General features: G+C 42.8%; 1 protein-coding gene across 9 annotated transcripts in view; it reads left to right on the top strand.

Moving 5' to 3' along the window:
* The first annotated feature begins 3,126 nt into the window (after positions 1–3,126).
* The window catches only part of ARHGEF6 (Rac/Cdc42 guanine nucleotide exchange factor 6), a 116,949-nt gene continuing 97,424 nt past the window's right edge, over positions 3,127–22,651 (top strand). For 5 of the 9 annotated variants that reach the window (XM_081222767.1, XM_081222769.1, XM_081222768.1 and 2 more), the window contains exons 1-2: positions 3,127–3,317; positions 4,517–4,600. In XM_081222767.1, coding sequence (XP_081078893.1) covers positions 3,153–3,317; positions 4,517–4,600 — 249 coding nt within the window. In that variant the 5' untranslated portion in view covers positions 3,127–3,152. Of the gene's footprint in view, positions 3,318–4,516; positions 4,601–13,208; positions 13,227–13,365; positions 13,386–13,575; positions 13,618–13,884; positions 14,526–22,651 lie in introns of those variants that run through there. The other 4 variants (XM_081222775.1, XM_081222773.1, XM_081222774.1 and 1 more) reach the window with 4 other exon arrangements.

Genomic DNA, 22,651 nt, shown 5'->3' on the forward strand with positions numbered 1-22,651 from the left:
GCTTCTCATTGCGGTGGCTTCTCTTGTTACAGAACACGGGCTCTAGGCGCGTGGGCTTCCGTAGTTGTGGTGTGTGGGCTCAGTAGTTGTGGCTCACGTGATGAGTTGCTCCGTGGCATGTGGGATCTTCCCGGACCAGGGATCGAACCCATGTCCCCTGCATTGGCAGGCGGATTGTTAACCACTGGGCCACCAGGGAAATCCCCATACTGGTCACCTTTTAACCAATCTGGGCAATATTACTGGAATACAATACCAAGATTATAGAAATTCAAAATTACAGTCCAGTTCATAAAACTTGGACTTAAAACATCTTTTCAGAAAGTTCAATGTCTGCCTTTTAAGGTTACTATGAAATTGATTTCATATTTGGTATTATGTTGTGTGCTTAGGTAAAACGCGTGATAGATTTCTGTATAGCAGGAGGAGAGCAGGTAATGCTGCTCATCAGAATGGATAGACTCTAATATTCATACAATGGAAGAGAACACTTAGGCTTCTTATTGAATTAAATGAGCCACGGATGCAATTTCATGCAAGTCCAGGATACATTTATTCCACCTTTACTTCTGCCATTCTCTTATTCCAACCTTGACAAGGTAACTTTTGCATAGTATTTTATTTTATTTTGTTTTATTTTATTTTACTTTATTGTGTAAAGCCTGTGCTTTGTGCCACTGTGATCTCCAGTCTTTCAACCCCCCACTCTGTTCCCCCAGTTCATCAACTCCTTTCCATTTCCCTGTGTTCCATGTTTAGTCATTTCACCTGTATGCTTGCTACCGTCCTGGAATGCCTTGCTTTCTTGACATTTGACCATACCAACCCTAACTTCCAATCTTTATACTAGTAGAACTGTTTCTTCTGCCTTGAGGAGGTGGAGTTGCCTTTCTGATTATTATTTACAGTAATTTGCTATAGCCAGTGTCTAAAATGAGGCATATTTTCACCCTGATGACCCCAGTGGACTCAAGGCTATTTTAGACTGGACTGGGTTCCTGAAATTACTCAGGTTTTGTTCTTCACCAAAAAATGTAAGTGATACCTCAATAATACTGCCAGATTTGTTTGTCTATAGAGTACAGTTTTGATGAGCAGTCATGAAAACTGGCCAAATGACATATCAAAATATGTTTAAGCAGGTCAGATTTAAGAATTTTATTGATCAACACATGGATTTTGGTTTTATTTCCATTACATAGATTTGGTCATGGGTCAAAAGTCAATTATAACTTCTGATTGACTATACCTATTTTGTTCATAAATATAATTACATCAAACCAAATATTTGGAGGTCAAATCTTTCTTGTAGAACTATTGATAGACACAACATGAATGAATCTCAAAGTGATGATGTTAAGTGCAAGAAGCCAGACAAAAGAAAGTTCCATACTGTATGCATCCATTTATATAAGGTTCTAGAAAATGCAAACTAATCTATAGGGATTGAAAGGGGATTGTTCGTTGTCTGGGATTTTGGGGGAAGGGAGGGAAGATGGGGTTGAAAGGGCACAAGAACACTTTTGGGGATGATGGAAAGATTTATCTGAATTGTGTGTGTGTGTGTGATTGTATCACGGGATGTATACATATGTCAAAATTCATTAAATCATACATCTTAAATATGTGCAATTCATTATGTCAATTACATCTCAGTAAAAGTATAAAAATCATTAGCAAGGAAAACATGTTTGTTTTAAGCCATTAAAACATCTACTGTGTACCAGGCACTGTGCTGGAGACAGTGTTCATTAAGGCAGACAAGACCTCTCCTCTAGGGGAGGGTACATTCTGGTGGAGGAGACAGATCAACAGTGATAATAGTAAAGTCTGGTAAGTGTTACTACAGGGTAAGAAGGGGAAGCCTTGAAAACAGGCAGCAGGATTATCTAAGCTGGAGAGGGTGGTGATGCTGAGTACCATGCATTTGCCCAGATGAGGCTATACTGTTGGCCTTATCATACATTTCCCAATAATATGACTATTTTAACTGGTTATGAAGATGTTTAAGAATAGTTCAGATCTCTTGTTATAGACCAGTTTTTTTCCCAGAGCAGTATTTTTAAGGCAGTGTTTCTTGTTAGGGAAACATCAACTTTCCAGACTGTAGTGTAGACAGAGGACAAGTGTTCTTTTGTTCTCAAAAGCTCTGTTTTCAAGTGCTTTTTATCCGTTGATGTGACTGTGTCTGAGCCTTTGCTAAGGGTACTGCAGCTGGATTGTGTAGTGGAACCAGGTCCAGAAAAAGAATCACTCAAGAATGCAAGTAAACAGGATGTCAGATGTTATCCTTAGTCTATTTCCCTCAACATAGCTTTTTGGCTGCAAAGTAAAATGCCATTCTTCTAGCTTGTGCTTATACACAGTGATGGCTGACAGCAGGAACAATCTTCCTCTGCTTGGCATGTTGTCACTGTGCAACTCAACATGTTTTGCAAGGCATGATTGTGACATATCATCTCGGTGAGACAGTATGAGGACATGTGGCCATTTCTTGGAAGAATTTCCCAGCCTACCTTCTTTGAGCCCTGTTGTGCCAGCACAGCTCCCCACGAGGCTCAGATCTGTCTGACCTAAGAGGCAGTTGGCATCTTCCTCTTGACAGAAACCAGATTTTCACTGGGGCTAGACTATATATTGACAGCTTCTTCCCAGACTGGCCCATGAGTATCTCATTTCTAAGGTCCCCTGAAGTGCTGGCTCACCTCTGTTTTCCCAGAGCACTCACTTCCTTCTCTCTCCTCCCTCCCCAGCATCCTCCTCACTTCCTTCCTTTACAGCTTCTTGCACCCATTGGTTTGTGTGTGTGTGTGTGTGTGTGTGTGTGTGTGTGTGTATGTATTTCTTCTTCTTCTTTTTTAATCCCAATGAATTTGTTTTGCAGATTTTGAAAAAGAAACCCAGTGTTATCCAGGACTTTTTTCCCCCCCATTCATTCTATTTCCACATCTCTGAGTGTGAGCTCTGTGGTTTTCAAATCCCATAATTGGAGTGGCTTCCACTGTTGCCTAAGAAAAGTTCTTTTAGAGCTTTGCGCTGCAAGCACGAGAAGAGAACTCATAAAAAGGAAGACAACAGCAGATGCAATCGCGGATGTGGCTTAGTCCTTGCAGCTGCCCCAGAGAGCTGTTCGGAGTGTACAGTCCTCAGTAATGAATCCAGAAGAACGCATCGTGACATGGCTTATATCTTTGGGAGTATTAGATTCCCCCAAAAAGACCATCTGTGATCCAGAGGAGTTCTTGAAGTCCTCGCTGAAAAATGGGGTAGTGCTATGCAAACTGATCAACAGACTTAGGCCTGGCTCTATAGAAAAGGTAAGGGAAATTTGCAGTATCTTTGGGTTTGCTTACCACAAGAGAGCAGCAATAATGTCACTCTGGAGATTTTCGATTGCCTGGGTCATGGGACGCTCCTACTTTAATCTCTTTCTAAGACTTCGACTTTCTTTCTGTTTTTGTAGTTGGAAAAAGTCGGAAAATGAAATGTTATCCTTTAGTAATTGGCCACCGAAGATTAGTACAGTAAAAACCTGTTACACCACTGGTGTGAGGGACAAGGAGAAAACCCATGTCACGAGCTTGCTCTGTAATAGAGATGCATGTTATACCTCCCTGTGTACTGAGGACATGTTTTGAACTTGGGGTACATGTGAGTCTGAGGAAAAATGGGATGATTTATAAGAGATACAGATGGTGTTTATTGACGGTATGACTAAATTCAGTGTAGATTTTCTTCACAAAGAAATAAAATACCCATTGAAAGAAAGAAAGGCTATTTAGCAACCAAGAGAAATAATCCAAAATGTTACAACACATTCTGTTAAAACAAGAGACACCAAATATATGTTTCAGATGCAACGTGTGTTCAAAGTGAAACTAACCTTACTCTCTTTTAAAAATCCAAAATTGTGAATGTTGGAAACCCATGGTCATGAGGATGTGATTAAAAAAGTGGGCACTGGGATTTCCCTGGTGGTCCAGAGGTTAAGACTCCACGCTCCCAATGCAGGGGGCCTGGGTTCAATCCCTGGTCAGGGAACTAGATCCCACGTGCCGTAACTAAAGATTCCTCATGCCGCAGCTAAGACCTGACACAGCCAAATAAAAAAAAACAAAAAGAAAAGTGGGCGCTTTAAGTAAGTTTATAGGTGGAGCCCTACTATTATTTTCTTAAGGTCAGTAGGGAATATGATGCTGAGTACAGTTCTTTTGCTTATAATTTCTCAACTTTCAGGGTTTCTCTAATTTGCTATTACTACGCTTTGGCAGAAAGCATGAGAAAAAGTTTGTAAGTAGAGACGGCTTGGGACTAAGGGTTTGGTGACACTTGAAACAAGACCGACCGTTTAGATTTTTGCATCACTTCCTTCAGTGGTTAATTTCTCTTCCTGGATTGACAGCAACGTTGGCCCTGCCTTAAAAAGCCTACCTTATCTACTTATCAGTGAATGATGCAATGATGTGACCCGCATGTGATGACAGTCTCCAAGTGACATTTGACTCTGTTTCCCTAGTACTGTCTGGAGCCCCAAACTGAAGCTGACTGCACCAACAACATCAGTGACTTCCTGAAAGGATGTGCAGCCCTTCAAGTGGAGGTAAGCCCACCCAGGTTGCCTTCCTCGTGGTTATCGTTTTTCACTCTGCTAATGAAGATGGTGTTGTAGTAAAAGTACTTGGTTTATTTTCACTGTGAAACAGAGGAAGCATTTTATGGAAACCATGGTTAAGATCGGTGGTCCCCAGTCGTGGCTTGCTAGTTTGTCTTTTCCAGAAACCAATTCCAAAACAAAACAAAATAAAAATTCGAAATAAGTACCTTCTGGACTTCCCTGGTGGTCCAGTTGTTGAGACTCTGCGTTTCCCCTGCAGGGAGAAAGAGTTTGATCCTTGGTCAGGGAACCTGCATGCCACCAAAAAAAAAAAAAAAGAAAAGAAAAAGAAAAAAAGAGCAAAATATGGTACCTTTTATCCTACTGTATAGCACATAGAACGATATTCCATATCCTGTGATAAACCATAATGGAAAAGAATATAAAAAATAATGTATGTATATGTATAACTGAATCACTTTGCTGTACAGCAGAGATTAACACAACATTGTAAAGCAACTATACTTCAATTAAAAACAAAACAAAAAACAAAACAAAAATATGGTACCTTTAAAAAACAGCACCCAAGCCCTGAAAGCAGGCTTCCAGTGCCAGAGCTTGTATGGTGTGAGTCCCTACTTAAGTGGAGCCCAAAGCAGGCCACTGGCTGCTGCAGAGGGTTACTGTAATCCCCCTGAGTTGGGAAGAGTGGAAAGCTTATTGTCATTTTTTCCCACTAACACTTTAGAACAGAGGCCTTGAAAGAACCTGGCCCTGAGGTAGAAACTGTAAATTAAATTACGTTGCATTCTTTTATGTTATGTGGCTCCTTACAGTAAGTATAGGGGGTGTTGCTGAAAAGGAGGTGATACTTTCGCCTGTGTGTCAAATAATTTAATGTCTCTGTGCCTCAGTGTTTCTATCTGTAAAATAGACACAATAATAGCTACCTTTTGGGGTTGTGGTAAGGATCAAATGAGATACTGCATAATAATTTAGAGCTAAGACCTCCAACCTCCAAAGATCTATGAAGTAATGTACGTAGAGTGCTCAGCTCAGGATCAAGGACATAAGTGTAGATGTGCATTAGTAGTATTACTTGTGGAGAAGTATTAGTAGTGGTTTGAGCCTGGATTCGGACATTAGACTGCTCAGGTTCAAATCTCAGTTTTCGGGCTTCCCTGGTGGCGCAGTGGTTGAGAGTCTGCCTGCCGATGCAGGGGACACGGGTTCGTGCCCCGGTCCGGGAAGACCCCACATGCCGTGGAGCGGCTAGGCCCGTAAGCCATGGCCGCTGAGCCTGTGCGTCCGGAGCCTGTGCTCTGCAACGGGAGAGGCCACAACAGTGAGAGGCCCGCATACTGCAAAAAAAAAAAAAAAAAAAATCTCAGTTTTCTTCCACTAGTAGGTTTATGACGTTGGGCATGTTACTTTACTATGCCTCTCTGCCTCAGTCTCCCCACCTGTAAAATGGGAAGAATAGCAGCTCCTGTCTCATAGGGTTGGTGTGAGATTTCAATGAATTTGTGTCCCGGAAGAGTGCGTGTTACATAGTAAGTCTTCTTCAAGTGTTAGCGATTAGTAGTAGTAGTACAAGTACCTTTGCCCCAGATTAACTTTGCTTCCTTCAGAATTTTTCCTAAAGCTAGCCATAGCATCAAGCTATGCTTGTCTCTGAATATTTTATTCCAGGTTTCCCTATTGCCAAATTTTAGCACTCTGTGTGTGTGTGTGTGCATGGGCACATGAGTGTGTATGGCTTTTGAGGTAGGTGTAACCTACTCTATATGCCTTATGGAATCATGTCTGCTATGAGAAGATCATGGTATTTTCTTTTTTATTTGATAAATAAAAAAATGGTGAGGTTGCCAGTGATTTATGCACTCTGAAGCTGCCAGAAGGTATACCGAGCTTCTTTGTGGTTCTAAGAATACTAGATGATACAGAAACACCTCCTGGGGGACTTCCCAGTTGGCGCAGTGGTTAAGAATCTGCTTGCCAATGCAGGGGACATGGGTTCGAGCCCTGGTCCAGGAAGATCCCACATGCTGTGGAGAAACTAAGCCCGTGCGCCACAACTACTGAGTCTGCACTCTAGAGCCTGCGAGCCACAACTGCTGAGCCCATGAGCCACAACTACTGAAGCCCGTGCGCCTAGAGCCCATGCTCTGCAACAAGAGAAGCCACTGCAATGAGAAGTCTGTGCACTGCAATGAAGAGTAGCCCCCACTCTCTGCAACTAGAGAAAGCCCGTGCGTAGCAACGAAGACCCAACACAGTCAAAAATAAATAAATAACTAAATTTTAAAAAAAGATAAAAAGGAACACCTCCTGGGTCTGGCATTGTTGGAGAATGAGTCATTTCACATAAGTGGATTTTTCTGATAACTAATGCTTACTCCATTAATTTTTAGCCACTTTGGATACAAATCTTTCTAAAAAAGTATAACATAATTTTCGTTTCTTACATGAAAGGCACCAGGCATACGTTGATTTGTTTTTGATAATTCAGGCTGGCCTGAGCATCAGATGAATATTGTAAGGAGGCAATATCTGGCATCATGGTTAAGCACATACCTTCTCTAGTTTGACAGACTTGGGTCAGAGTCTTGGCTCTGACTGTGTGACTCTGGGAAAAGTTACTTGGCCTCTCTCTGCTCCAGTTTCCTCATCTGTGTAATGGAGACATTAGTAATATCTACTGCATAGGATTGTTTTAAAGATCAAATGAAATAATGCACTTAAGACACACTTCATATGTCACTGCACATAAGACACGCATAATAGCTGCTCACACTGTTATTACTAGGTAGTGTTGTACACAGAATTATGCCTGTAAAACAAAAAAAGCAAAATTATGTCTGTAAGGGGTGTATAGCAGCCATACCGAGGCACTCCTAGAACCCTGAGGGAAGCCTAATAAAATCAGCACATAAGGAATGAGACTGAAAGCAAAGCTGGGGTGTACCCAAGCAGCCAAGAACACTGACCATCCAGTCTCAAGCTCCCAAGTAGCTAGGGAGACAGACATCAACATAAATATTTGCAAACTTAAAAAAATTAATTATTTTAAAATTGAATATATTTGACATACAAAATGGTGTAAATTTAAGGTGTATGATGTGTTACTTTGATAGATTTATGTATTGTAATATGACTGCCGTTGTAGCTCACATCACCTAAGTATAGTACAATATTGTTCTCTGTGTTCACTACAGCGGGCATTAGAGCACTACGGCATATTTGCTACTCGTTGCAAGTTGGTACCCTTAAACAACGTCACTTTTCATACCCTACCCCCACCCCTTGGTAACCACCATTTGACTCTCTGTTTTTTTATGTTTGACTTTTTTAGATTCCACATATAAGTGAGACCATACTGTATTTTTCTTTCTCTGTCTGACTTACCTCACTTAGCATAATGTGCTCCAGGTCCATCCCTGTTGTTGCAAATGGCAGAATATCCTTCTTTCTCATGGCTGAATAACAGTCCATTGTGCGTATATGCCACATCTTTTTTTATCCACTCACCCACTGATGGGTATTTAGATTGTTTCCGTATCTTGTCACTTTAGATAGAGTATCTCTCAGACAGTGCCTAGTATAGGGCATGCTGAATACTTTTTTGTTGACTCTATAAAACTGTTAATGTATGAAAAGCAAGAAGAGCAGGGCTTGATTATTGCCAAGAACACACTATTATTTATATAAAAAAGAGTGGCAGCTTGAAATGGTCAATTTGGAAATGTAGAAAAATGAAGCTGGAGATGCAGCAGAACACTGACAATTTGAGTGTTGGCTGTGGGGCACAGTGACCACATGAAAGAGCTGTTGCCTTCTGACCCTCTGGGTGGCCAGTTGGCCTCTGCAAGTGACCTCCATCTTTCTGTTCTCATATGGCCGCAGTGTCCTAGGGTCTCTAGGGGATCACACAGCTAGCAACTGGTCAGGGAAGTCTGCTGAAACACCTGGGAGACAAAGGTATCTCTGAAGCACCTCTCAGACTTTGATAGTTTCTCTCTCTCTTTTTTTCCAATATTTCCCCTTTTTCTTTTTTTTTAAATTTAATTTAATTTTTAAAAATTATTTTTTATTGAATGAAAAATCCTTTAAATTCTATGGTGCTTTACAATTTTCAAAAGTTTCACACACATGATTTCATATAATCCCATAATAACCCCTTTTTTCCCCCATCCCTATATTACCCCTCCCACCTTCCCTCTCCCCACAGGTAACCACTAGCTTGTTCTCTATATCTGTGAGTCTGCTTTTTTTTGGTTTTATTCACTAGTTTGTTGTATTTTTTAGATTCCACATATAAGTGATATCATACAGTATTTGCCTTTCTCTGTCTGACTTATTTCACTTAGCATAATGCCAAGTCCATCCATGTTGCTGCAAATGGCAAAATTTTCTTCTTTTTTATGGCTCAGTGGTATTCCATTGTGTGTGTGTGTATGTGTGTGTGTGTGTGTGTGTGTATAATATATCACATATTCTTTATCCATTTATCTGTTGATGGACACTTAGTTTGCTTCCATACCTTGGCAATTGTAAACAATGCTGCTGTGAACATTGGGGTGCATGTATCTTTTCGAATTTGTGTTTTTGCTTTTTTTGGTTATATACCCAGGAGTGGAATTGCTGGGTCACATGGTAGTTCTATTTTTGAGAAACCTCCATACCAATTTATTTATTTATTTATTTATTTATTTATTTAAAATGTATTTATTGGCTGCATTGGGTCTTTGTTGCTGCACACGGGCTTTACTTGTGGTAAGCGGGGGCTACTCTTCATTACAGTGCGAGGGTTTCTCATTGCGGTGGCTTCTCTTGTTGCGGAGCATGGGCTCTAGGGCACGTGGACTTCAGTAGTTGTGGCACGCAGGCTCAGTAGTTGTGGCACACGGGCTTAGTTGCTCCGCGGCATGTGGGATCTTCCCAGACCAGGGCTCGAACACGTGTCCCCTGCATTGGCAGGTGGATTCTTAACCACTGCACCATCAGGGAAGCCCTGCACCAATTTATATTCCCACCAACAGTGTAGGAAGGTTCCCTTTTCTCCACATCCTCCCCAACATTTGTTATCTGTGTTCTTTTTCGTGATAGCCATTCTGATAGGTGTGAGGTGATATCTTATTGTGGTTTTGATTTGCATTTCCCTGATGATTAGTGTGATGTTGAGCATCTTTTCATGTGCCTGTTGGCCATCTGCATTTCCTCTTTGGAAAAATGTCTATTCAGGTCTTCTGCCTATTTTTTAATTTGGTTGTCTGTTTTTTTCGATGTTGAGTTGTATGAGCTATTTATATATGTTGGATATTAACTCCTTATTGGTCATATCATTCGCAAAGATTTTCTCCCATTCAGTAGGTTGTCTTTTCATTTTGTCAATGGTTTCCTTTGCTGTACAAAAGCTTTTAAGTTTGATTAGGTCCCATTTGTTTATTTTTGTTTTTATTTCCTTTGCTTTAGGAGATGGATCCAAAAAAATATTGCTGTGATTTATGTCCAAGAGTGTTCTGCCTATGTTTTCCTCTAGGAGTGTTATAGTATCCAACCTTTAATCCATTTTGTGTTAATTTTTGTGTATGGTGTTAGAGAATGTGCTGATTTCATTCTTTTACAAGTAGCTGTCCAGTTTTCCCAGCACCACTTATTGAAGAGACTGTCTTTTCTCCATTGTAAATTCTTGCCACCTTTGTCATTGATTAATTGACCATAAGTGTGTGGGTTTATTTCTGAGCTCTCTATTCTGTTACATTGATTGTCTCTTTTTGTGCTAGTACCATACTCTTTCGATTACTGTAGCTTTGTAATATAGTCTGAAGTCAGGGAGCATAATTCCTCCAGCTCTGTTCTTCTTTCTCAAGATTTTTTTGACTATTTGGGGTCTTTTGTGTTTCCACACAAATTTTAAAATTATTTGTTCTAGTTCTGTGAAACATGCCATTGGTATTTTGATGATAGTATCTTTTGAAACACGAAGTTTTAAAATTTTGATGAAGTCAAATTCATCTTTTTTTCTTTTGTTGCTTGTGTTTTGGGTATCATAGCTAAGAAAACCATTGCCTGGTGCAAGGTCATGAAGATTTACTGCTACATTTTCATCTAAGAGTGTTCAAGTTTTGCTCTTACATTTAGTTAGTTGATCCATTTTGAGTTAGTTTTTGTGTATGGTGTGAGATAGGTGTCCAAATTCATTCTTTTACATGTGGATATCCAGTTGTCTCAACATCATTTGTTGAAAAGACTATGCTTTCCCCCACTGAATTACTTAATGTAGCTGTGTAGTAAGTTTTCAAATCACAGAGCGTGAGCCCTCCAACGTTGTTCTTCATTTTCAAAATAATTTTGGTTATTCTGGATCCCTTGTGTGCCCATATAGATTTTAGGATAAGTCTGTCCATTTCTGCAAAAAAGCCAGCTGGAATTTTAATAAGGATTGTGTTCAGTCTGTATATCACTTTGGGGAATATTGCCATCTGAACATTATTAAGTCTTCTGATCCATAAACACAGGATGTCTTTCCATTGATTTAGGTCTTTAAAATTTCATTCAACAATGTTTTGTAATTTTCAGTGTACATGCCTTATACCTCCTTGGTCCAAATTATTCCAAAGTATTTTATTCCTTTTGATACTACTACAAATAGAATTTTTTTCTTAATTTCATATTTGGGTTGTTCATTGCAAGTGCATGGAAATACAGTTGATTTTTGTATATTGATCTTGTGTCCTTCAACTTTGACTTGTTCATTAGTTCTAATAGTTTATTGGATTCCGTGTGACTTTCTTGTACAAGATCATGTCATCTGTGCACGGAGATACTTTGGCTTCTTCCTTTCCAATCTGGATGCCTTTTATTTCATTTTCTTGACTAATATGCCTGGCTGAAACCTTCTATACAGTGTTGAATGGAAGTGATGAGAGTGGACACCCTAGTCTTGTTTTTGATCTTAGGGGGAAGCTTTCAATCTTTCACCATTAAGCATCATGATAGTTGTGGGTTTTCAATGCTCTTTATCAGGTTGAAGGTGTTCCCTTCTATTCCTAGGTTTTGAGTGTTTTTATCACGAAAGGGAGCCAGATTTTGTCAAATGCTTTTTCTGCATCTGTTAAGATGACCACTGATGTTGTCCTTTATTATACTGATATGTTGTGTTACACTGATTAATTTTCATCTGTTAAATCAATCTTGCATTCCTGGGATAAATACCAATGGATCATGTTGTATATGCACATAGAGATTTGTGCACATCTGTCATTATTCTTGACACATCTTTCTTCATAGAAATGGAATTACTGTGTGAAAATTTGATACTCTCAAATTCCTCTACAAAAATGCTGAAGTTATACTCTTACCAATAGTGTAGAAAGTGCCTTCTTCTTCATGTCCCTGGTGGCCCTGGATATTATTTATCTTCAATGTTTGCTAAAACGTTGGGTGAAAATGGTATTTCATTTATTGCTATAATTTGACTTTCATGATTCCTAGTGAGTTTGGATATCTCTCATGCCTTTATAGTTCATTTGTATTTCCTTTTCTGCAAACCAAATACATCTTTCTTATTTATTTACAGAATGGAGAGGGCAGGGAGGACACTCAGGCCTCAAGAGGAAATCTTCCGGAACATATGGAAGAATCCTCATGTCTAGGTAGAGTGTCGCTAATGTGACCAGGAAGCCCCTTGACAACACTGTCCTAGCAATGCTAGTTTTGTCTTTGTTCTGCGTTTGAACTTGGCGGGAATCAGGGACAGATACAGTTCTTGCGATCATTTGAGAGTGGCCAGGGTGCTACCTCTCTGACTGCATGGTCCTGGCTACAGCCCCAGGAAGGACTGGTCTGTCTCAGCTCTAGTCCTCTGGTTTTCCTTTCAGCTAGCCTTTCTCCCTGCCTCATCTCCAACAGGTACTTCTGCTTTGTCACCTGCCATCCTTATGACCCATACATTGCCAGGGATACCCTACCCTCTCCTATTCTGCTCCTGGGCCAACCCTACTTTGTAAAAAAGATGTTTTGTTCATGAAGGATATCATTGAATGTATATGAGGCTCAGTTAGTGCTTCTGTCTCTCTTTCTCCCTCCTTCTCTCTCTCTCTCTCTCTCATCAGCTGGTATCAGTATGGCTTTTTCTTTGCCCCCACCTGCTCACTGCCTCCTGTCTCCGTGAGTCATCCCATCTGCCTTGTCACTGGAACAGCAGGGGCGCCCTCCCCAAAGTGGGGCCTGTGGGATGGATGATCTGCCATTTCCAAGGGGCTGCTCTCATCATGAGTCAAGGCAAAATCTCCCGTAAGAGAGCTCCAGCTCTAGCAGAGCAAAGCCTCCCTGGAGCCAAGTGCCTGGAGTGAGGCAGAAGGCCAGGCAACTAAGCAGTAGCTGCAGTGGGTAGCAGCAGACCTTCCTTCAGGCCCTGAACCTGCCACCTTCTTTCGGAGAAGTCACAGTCCTCTTCCCTCGGCCTCGGTTGACTCATCCGTAAAATGAAGAGACTGGAGTAGTGATTGGTAATGTCTCGCTGTTGGACACTGTTTTTAACTGGCCCGTTTCCATCAGTTTCCGCTGGGGAAAGCTTTGTATATTTAGCCGCTCAATTTGAGCTAGTGGGAAGACTAAAGAGGATTTTGTAAGTTGTTGGTCTTTTTTTTTTTTTCTTTCTTTCTGTTGAGCCAATCTGACACTCCTACTGGAATTGCCCTGAGTTACATCAAATGACACCCATGACTCTGGCCATCCTAATCTACCGACTGCATTGTATTTCTGTAAAAATTGGACTTCAAGTAAGGTCGGAAATATTTCCCATCTATCACGAACCTTTTCATTCTCCATCAAAGAGAGGATCTGATGTGGGGCCTGTTATCCGAGAGTCCGGGAAGGGCAGCCAGGACAGCTGGGGGAAAGGAGGGATGTGGAGGGCCGCTGGAGAGCGCTTCCTTGCTGGGGTGTCTCAGCGGCTCACCAAAGAGCTTGGGGGGTCCGAGCTGCGTCGGGGGCTGGAGGAGGAAGCGGGCCACCAGGTAGGGCTGCTCTGTGAGGCCGGGATTCCCACCCGAGGCTCTGGCAGAGGCCCGCTGCAGACCAGGCGGCGGCAGCCCGGGGCTCGGGGCCGAACCGGGCGGCAGCAGCATGCGCAGTGTGGCCGCCGCCGCTGCTCCGCGGTTTCTGCTGCTGCCACGGCTATACCCGGGCGGCGGCGGCGGCGGCGGCGGCGGCTGCTGCTGCTGCTCTACCCTGCGCCGCTGTCACTTCCAGTTCCTACTTCGGAGATCCAGGTCCGGGTCACTGCTTCCACGCCGCTGGCCCGGTCCCTCCAGGCCGCTCTCCCTCCCGGGCTCTGGGCGCCGGGCTGGAGGGGGCCAGCGAGGTACTGAGAGCAGGGTCCGGAGCGGCCGCGAAGGCGGCTTCCCAGGGCAGCCGCTGCCCGCCCGCCGCTGCCCCTCGCGCCCTCGACCGGCTCGCTGCCAGCGCACCCAGCGGGGCGCGTCTCCCGCACCCAGCTTTCCGCCCTCCCAGCGTCCCCGCCGCTCTGGAAACAAGAACTTGAGGGCAAGAATCTGGCTTCCCTTTATATTAAAAAAAGGGGGGGGCATTAAAAAAAATTCCCTGGACTAGAGTGGTTGCGGGCTCTGCACGGAGTTTGGAGACGGGCGCCCCCTCCTCGCCCGAGTCCAGGAGCAAAGTTGCAGCCGCCCCTCCCCGCCCCGGAGAGCCGAGCCCAGCTCTCCAGTTTCGCCCTGGTGGCGGCCGCGCTCGGGGCAGGGTCCCAGCTCCGGCCGGGTGGAACGGTTCCCGCAGCCTTGGCACGGGCTCGGCCGCCCGCTCGCCGGCCCCGTGACTCGGGAGGGCGAGCGGCTTCCCGGAGGCGGCGGCGGCGCGGCTGGACCGAGCGAGCAACCGGAGGACCAGCGGGCAGCGGCCGAGCCAGGTGACCTGCCCCGGGGCGAGGGGGTCAGGGGAAGGGAAGCGCGCGAGGGCCTGGGGTGGGGGCGAAGGACCCCGGTTGGAGAGGAGCCGCCTTTCCTCCCCGGGCCGTGGCCGCGGGGTCCGTCCTCCGCCAGGGCCTCGCGGGGCTCTGAGCTCTGGGGTGCGGGGAGCGGGGGCGGGGGCCGCGGGCGGAGAGCTGGGAAGCGCCAAACTTAGGGGCGAGTTGTCCGGCTCTGGCCGTGAGCTTTGCATCAGACCGGATTCCTTCTTTCCCCCGGAACCAGGGCGGGAGTCAACAGTACTATTTTTTGATACTAACTTGACCCCCCCCAACCCCCGGCATCTGTACATTTGGGGATATTTTCAGTGTTGAGTACACAGGTCTGTCGCAGGAATGGTCTGTGGATGGGGAAAGTCCTGTATCTCCAAGGTGTTCAACGTGCCTGTGGTTAATCTTGAGTTTTCATTTTCCAGTCATTTAGGAACCCAACAGGTATGTGAGCGATTTAGTTTCTTAGCTCTAGAGTGGAGAGCCCTTAAGTTTATCTCTGTCTCTTCGAGAATCTTATATTTTCATTTTTGGTTTGATATTGTTTTTGGATCTAGGGGTGACTCACATGATTTTTTTTTTCTTTTCTTAATGCGTAGTGGGAGTAAAAATAGAGTCCTAAGGGAATATATTTTTCTATGCAACTATGTATATTTTTGTCAAGAAAAGCTTCACATAAACCAAAAACCATTACAGAATAGGAGACAACTTTTAAGGCAAGATTCTAACGTCCAAACTGCTTTTCTAACTTATATTTGCCTGGAAACCCCACAATTTGTCCTTGAACTTCCTGTCTTAATTTTTTGACATTGACCATGGTAAGAGGAGCTTGGATGACATCATTTGCTCGAGCCACGGTTCTGGTGTTCCGTGACTGAGAGCGCCTGTCTCCAAAACGTAAGGCCTGGGCTTGCCCTTGTACTTCAGCTGAGGCATTTCCAAGGATTTCTCTTAAGCAAAGTATTATGCTACATGCCAGGCAGTGCTGCAGTCTCTTCTTACATAAGTGAGCTTCAGGCTGGTGGAGTCTCTGCGTGCACTTGGAGCAGTTAATATCAGAGAGTTTCTCAGTCTTGGGGAGGGAGGGTGGTGGGTGGTGATGGGAGTTTGGAAAAAAGTAAATTTCCAGTCTTGCCTTTCTTTGCTGCTTCAATTTTTGGAAAGCTTTCTATTTATCTTATCTGAAACTCACTGTGCCCTTGTAAAGGCTGTAAGAGAGATGGCATTACTTTCATTGGCCAGAGAAACAGAAAAGTTTAGTGAAGCAAAGTCATACAGCTGACGGGTGGTATCATCAAAACTCTCACCTGAATTTCCTGCTCTCAGCCCAGGATTCTGTTTTGTTTGTTTTTACAAAAACATGACATTTTATACAAAAGTGTTTCATTTGGCACATTTCATGGATGGTATGTCTTCCAAGCTATTAATTTTTTCTATTCTTTTTGCCAACTCACATGGCTGGCGCTGTTCTTAGGAGTGAGGACAGGGACAAAGCTTTCCAAAGGAGGGTCTGTGGTTTGTATTTACCTACAGTCTGCCGCCCCTCCGTTCACCTTCGCGGGTAGCAGGTGCTGAACAGAGTGAGCGACCAGGGCCCAGAAATGTCCGACATTCGTTTGACATCACTAGCCCAAGTATAATGTTACTTCAGTCTTTACAAAGAAACTCATTCAGGAGGAGAAATTGGAGAGCGTGAGTTTTGTTCGTTAACAGCAATCTGCTCACCACTGGAACTTAGACACGAAGGAGGAAAAGGAGTTGAGTAGCTACCATTTCTCAAGCACCTACTATGTTCTAGGTACTGTGCTAGGTGCTTTAAGTATATTATTTTATTTAATCCTCACAGCAATCCTGGGAGGGAGGGGATATTGTTCCCATTATACTGAGGTTTGAGGATGATCCAGACAAATGGCACACACTGCCAGTGCAAAATGGAGCCAGAATGTAATCGTTGATGTACCTTACTTCAGAACTTGCTCCCTTTGCTACGTGCCAGGCTATCCCCCCAGAGGAGCTACTGATAAATACAGGAACACCTAACCTTGGTTTGCACACATGGCTGCACATTAGAGCCACCTGGGGTGTTTTTAAAAAATACAAATGTTGGGATCTCCCCACACTAAGCTTTTGGGTTAATTGGTCTGCAGTGAGATCCAGGCCTTGGTATTTCTTGTTCTTTTTTTAATGTTTAAACGAATTTTCTATTGCCATATAGCATGAATTCAGGAAACTGCACAAAGCATAAGCAGAGTTTGATGAATCCTTACAAACTGAACACATCTGTATAGTCAGCACACCGATTAAGAAACACACCATCATCAGCATTCAAAAGCCACCCGCCTTGTGCCCCTTCCCAGTCACTACCCCTCACCAGTGGGCACCACTGCCCTGACTTCTAAGACAATAGATTCCTTTTTTTCTGTCTTGTACTTTATATGAGTGGAATCATATAGTATGTATCTGTTTGTATGAGATTTCTCTCACTCAGGGTAATATTTGTACGAGTTCCCCATGTCATTCTTTCTTTTTGATTGCTAGTAGTATTCCACCATGTGGATGTCCCCTATTTTGTTTATCCATTCACCTGTTGATGGACATCTGGGTTGTTTCCAGTTTGGAGTTGCTATGAACAATGCTACTATGAATATCCCTGTGCATGTCTTCTGGTGCACATTTCTGCTGGGTTTATACATAGGAATGGAACTGCTGGGCCATAGGGTGTGTATATGTTTGGCTTGAGTAAGTGCTGCCCCAAAGTCTTCTGAAGTTATTATTTGGTTTTGAAAGCTCCCCAGGTGATTCTAATGCACAGCCAGAGTCGAGAACTATTTCCCTGGTTTATCTAGAGTTCAGCCATCTAGCAACCTCTAGTGTCTGCCCCCAAGCTGAGAACCTCCTCAGCTTCGGATTGTCTAGGAAATCTTCTCTGCTGGATTGGACAGTTAGCATCCATTTTCCCATAATCCCTTGTGCCCAGCTACCTTTGCTCTACCTGCCCGCTCTCACCATGGTAATCTGTGGGACACATTTCCGTCTCTACTAGCCTTGGAGCTTCTCAAAGGCAGGAACCAGAACTTGATCATATAACTCCAGCAATCAGTACAGAACGTGGCACATAGCAGGTGCTCAGTAAATGTTTATTAAATGAATGATTGCTATAATGACTGAATGGTCGGGGAAGCTCTGGGCTGTAAAAGAGATGCCCCATCTTTCTCCTTAGACTTGTGCACTTTTATTCCTAGGAGACTGCCTCAGACCCTCACTCAGAGCCTAATTACTTTTATTTATTGAAGCCTGTTGGAATTATGGGTAATCTGGTTGCTCATCCCCAAACTGGTTAGAAATAGCAAATTAGATTAAATGAGATAAGGTATGTGGAAGCACTTTGTAAACTGGAAAACAGCATTTAAAAAGAAAGTTGTGATAAAAGGAGAAGAGAAGTTGCTCTAGATTAGACTTGCTGGCGATGGCAGAAAGAGTCTATATCTATGTGTAACATGGAAGCAATGAAATCAGCAGGAGACAAAAACTATAAAAAGCAGACTGCCAAGCATAACCATCAGGGCCTTTTTGGTGTGGGATCAGGCAACCCAACACATGCTGTGTGGTTTAGTGGCCAGAATTTGTAACTTTCTCTGCCTTGGTCTGGGTCTGATTCTCGGTCAGGGAACCTTTGTTCTTGATAAGTAGTATAGTAGTAAAGTGGCTAAGAGCTTGAGCCTTGGACTTGAACTAACCTGAGGTAGTCACTTATTAGGTATATGCTAATTTCCTTGGTGGTAGTGGTAGATAATATTAGGTATACATTACTTTATTATTATTAGGTATATGCTAATTAGATATATGCCACCTCTTAGCATTAAATGAGCAAAGGCAAGTAAAGTACTTAGCACCAGTGCCTAGCACTGAGTAAACTCTCAAGAAAAGCTAGTTCCTAATTGGAATTTTAATGTATCCCAGTAGACTAGTGTTCACAAATGATAACATTGCATTATCAAAAAAAAAGTTCACTTTTTTTTGACAGTTACGTTAGGCAAACTCCATTTAAGAAGTGAGTCGTGCTTTATAGAAAGATTTCCTTTAGGAATCTTAACGTTAAAAAATCTTGGATACAGGAGAAGGTAAACTGTGAGCTCTGGGGAATGATGGCTTCTCCAGGGGTCCTGAGGTTTTACACTAGTTACACTGAGAATTTATATATATATATATATAATGTAAATATATATTTTTTAAACTTTTGGCCGCACCTTGCGGCTTGTGGGATCTTAGCTCCCTGACCAGGGATAGAACCGGGGCCCTTGGCAGTGAAAGCACGGAGTCCTAACCACTGGACCGCCAGGGAATTCCCACATTGAGAATTTAGACGGGGATGAAACTTAAACCAGGAAAAAAACATCCACCCGTTTTGTTTCTCAGGTCTGTGCTTTATTTGGCAAAGATCGCTTGTTTTTGGAAAAACGTTTTTGGAAAATAAAGTCAAAGGTTAAAATCTCCACATATTTTCTAATTCTTAACATCTCTCTTCTTTTTTTTTGTCGTACGCGGGCCTCTCACTGTTGTGGCCTCTCCCGTTGCGGAGCACAGGCTCCGGACGCGCAGGCTCAGCGGCCATGGCTCATGGGCCCAGCCGCTCCACGGCATGTGGGATCCTCCCGGACCGGGGCACGAGCCCGTGTCCCCTGCATTGGCAGGCGGACTCTCAACCACTGCGCCACCACGGAAACACCCCCCCCTTATTTTTGTCTCTTCTGAAGACAAAATAAAGTTGACTGTTTCTGGGAATTTTAGATGAAGAGTGGTGGCGAGCTTGACCTCTCTTGTCATGGTGAACAGCAGAAATGTTCATCCTGTCAACATTACTAACCTCTTTCACTCACTAATTGAAGTGTTTTTTTTTTTCTTTTTCTAGACTTGAAATTCTCAGTGCCTCACTCCATAGAAAATAATTTGAATTTAGATTAGAGGGTGTTGAAATGTGTTTAAAATTATTTGTAGGTCATATTTACTGTGTTTACATATTTTATTTGGAACACTGCATAAAGGCAGTTTAAATTTCAGTGATGTTATAGCCCGGTGATATCCATGGGACACAGACTGGAACCTGTGACTCTAATTTCTGACAATATATGTGTAATCTTAAGAGTTTCATGAACTGGTTATAAGAGTTCCTGTTAAGTCTCCAGCTTAATGTCTTGCTGTGGTTCTCAGTGCTTAGTGTGGCCAATTTTTAAGTGCTGAGAAGAATTTGTATATGGTTGCCTTTATAACAACTCAGGATTAGAAATATGTTTGGGGATCCAGTTCTAAAGAGGAACTGGAGAAGACAAAGCGACAGAATTCTTCCGAGACTATGAATTATTCAGTTGTTAACCACAGTAACTTCTTTAGCTACCATTTTGTGTGCTAATAATAGAAACGGTTTGGACGGATTCCTCTTGGAATTGAAAAATCAGGAAAGCCTTTCACTCTTTTCTAGTCTATTCATAAACTAGGAGAATGTGTAAAAAGAATATTTTCAGTTTCTCTTGTTTACCTGGATGAAATAGTTGGTGTGTCTTTTAAAACAAATGCATTTGTTTTATAATTACGATAGCTTGAAATTTAAAAATCCACCCCAGAGCAAGATGCTTCTTGTTTTAGTTGAATTAAACAATTCAACAAATGGTTTTTTGTTTTTGGTTATGACTGACAAAAACTTTCCCCGTTGCTCCCAGGAAAGAGGTAATAAACCTGTTGATTTGCACATAGTCGAGGGGAGAAAATAAAAATCAATTGCCTCGGGCTTCCCTGGTGGCGCAGTGGTTGAGAGTCCGCCTGCCGATGCAGGGGACGCGGGTTCGTGCCCCAGTCTGGGAAGATCCCACATGCCGTGGAGCGGCTGGGCCCGTGAGCCATGGCTGCTGAGTCTGCGCGTCCGGAGCCTGTGCTCCGCAATGGGAGAGGCCACAACAGTGAGAGGCCCACGTACCGCAAAAAAAAAAAAAAAAAAAAAAAAATCAGTTGCCTCTGTACAAAAACAAAATAAAAAGAAACAAACCCCCCCCACGATATGTAATACTTAAAAGGGAAAAATATAGTTTCTGAATTGGATTGAATGTATGCTGATAATAGCAAAAGGAAGGCATTTTATTGCAAAATTTGATCAATTGAATCTTCCTGATGGGAGGTGTCAAAGTTATCTTGTTTTAAGTCTAACTCAACTCTGGTTTGTTTTTTTAATTAAATTTATTTATTAATTTATTTATTTTTGGCTGCGTTGGTTCTTCATTGCTGCATGTGGGCTTTCTCTAGTTGCGGCGAGCGGGGGCTACTCTTTGTTGTGGTGCGCGGGCTTCTCATTGTGGTGGCTTCTCTCATTGTGGAGCATGGGCTCTAGGCACACGGGCTTCAGTATTGCAGCACGTGGGCTCAGTAGTTGTGGCTCACAGGCTCCAGAGCACAGGCTCAGTAGTCGTGGCACACGCACGGGCTTAGTTGGTCCATGGCATGTGGGAATCTTCCCGGACCAGGGATCGAACCTGTGTCCCCTGCACTGGCAGGCAGATTCTTAGCCATTGCACCACCAGGGAAGCCCCTTTAATTTAGTTTTAATGTTGATTCTAATCCAGGCTGTTTCTGGGGGCAACAGAGCACAATACAGCCCTTTATTCAAACCACACAATCTTGGCCACTCTCCCCTACTCCAGCCCCATTCTAATTTGGTCATATGTTATCACTGAGGCAACCCCCCAGGATCAATCTGAGAGGTGAAGACATTGCCAGCGCAACATAAGGTATGCAGAGCCATTGGTGACGACCTTAGGGTTAGTACCAAAAGGAAATACAAGGTCTGGCCTTTGAATTGCAAATGAAGAAGAGTGAGGGCACTTGCCTATTGCTTAGGGCCTTTGCTTACCTACGTTTTTAGAGGACGTGTATGTCCACTCAGTCCAGAAGCTGCTCCATATCTGCATTTCAGTCTTGGCATTGCCACTTGCTCTGTTGTCATCTGGAAGATAGACTTACAACACCAGACATCTGTCTAATTAGCTCCCCACTTTGTCATACCCTGGCAAACTGGACCCTTCCGCACAGAGGGTGTGTGAGTTCAGAGCTGTGGATCACCCCAGATGACATAATAGTCACGTGTCATTTTTATTGACTTCTTGGCAGAAGATTTATCTTCCTAACTTAGTTCTGCTTAGAGAAAGAGAGTAAAATCCCAGCTTTATACCTTCTTGGGGACTTGAATATTATTACAGAGATCAGACATGTCAACTGAGGGATTGAATAGGGCAGTAGGGAAGAGAAGGAATTAAATTAAGGTGGGAGGAAATGCAGCAGTTTGCAAAGCAGTGAGTGAAAGTGTTATAAGGACTTGTCTCACCCTAGACAATAACATACAGGTTTCCTTATGCTTTGGAAGCACATGGATATTAGTTTAAGAGGCATCTCGAAGGGGTCAAGCTCTTAACAGCTTTTATGAAGAGCCCGGCCTGTGAAGCAGGTCTCAACACTGAGGAACATTCTGTCTTGTCATTTGTCTGTTCTTCATGGCTAGGTTTCCAGCAAACTTGGGCTACTTACCAATAATTTCTGAGAAATGTATGCAAACCAAGAGAATGAGGTATTTTACTAACAAAAGAAATTTAGCCACTTCTTTGGAGAAATGTGTGTTGTGATAGTATAAATCAGCATTTTTACTGTAAAATGACCAGTTTGCATTCTTTGATGATATGCTGGTATTTGGGAATGGATTGGGGAAAATCCTGATTGGGGATTAAAAAATCATCTTCAAGCAAAGAGAACAGAATGAAAAACAATGTTTGAAAGTTGGTATACTTGTGGGTGATTTTATTTGCTAGATTTTATATAGCATCCTTTTTATTTCTTATCTTAAAACAAATTTATGTATTAGTGCCTGGCATATACCAGGTGTTCAGTAAGTATTTGTTGAATAGGCAATGAGTGGGTGAATTTTTAAAAATTTATTTTAGATAGATTGCATATCTAACAGTCCATATGTAGATTATTAACAGCTGACTTTATTCATAGAAATGACTCTTTAGTGGATGAAAATAAGGCTAAAAAGAAAGCCG

The sequence above is a fragment of the Mesoplodon bidens genome (genome assembly GCF_964165515.1).
Source record: "Mesoplodon bidens genome assembly, chromosome: X".
NCBI lineage: Eukaryota > Metazoa > Chordata > Mammalia > Artiodactyla > Ziphiidae > Mesoplodon > Mesoplodon bidens.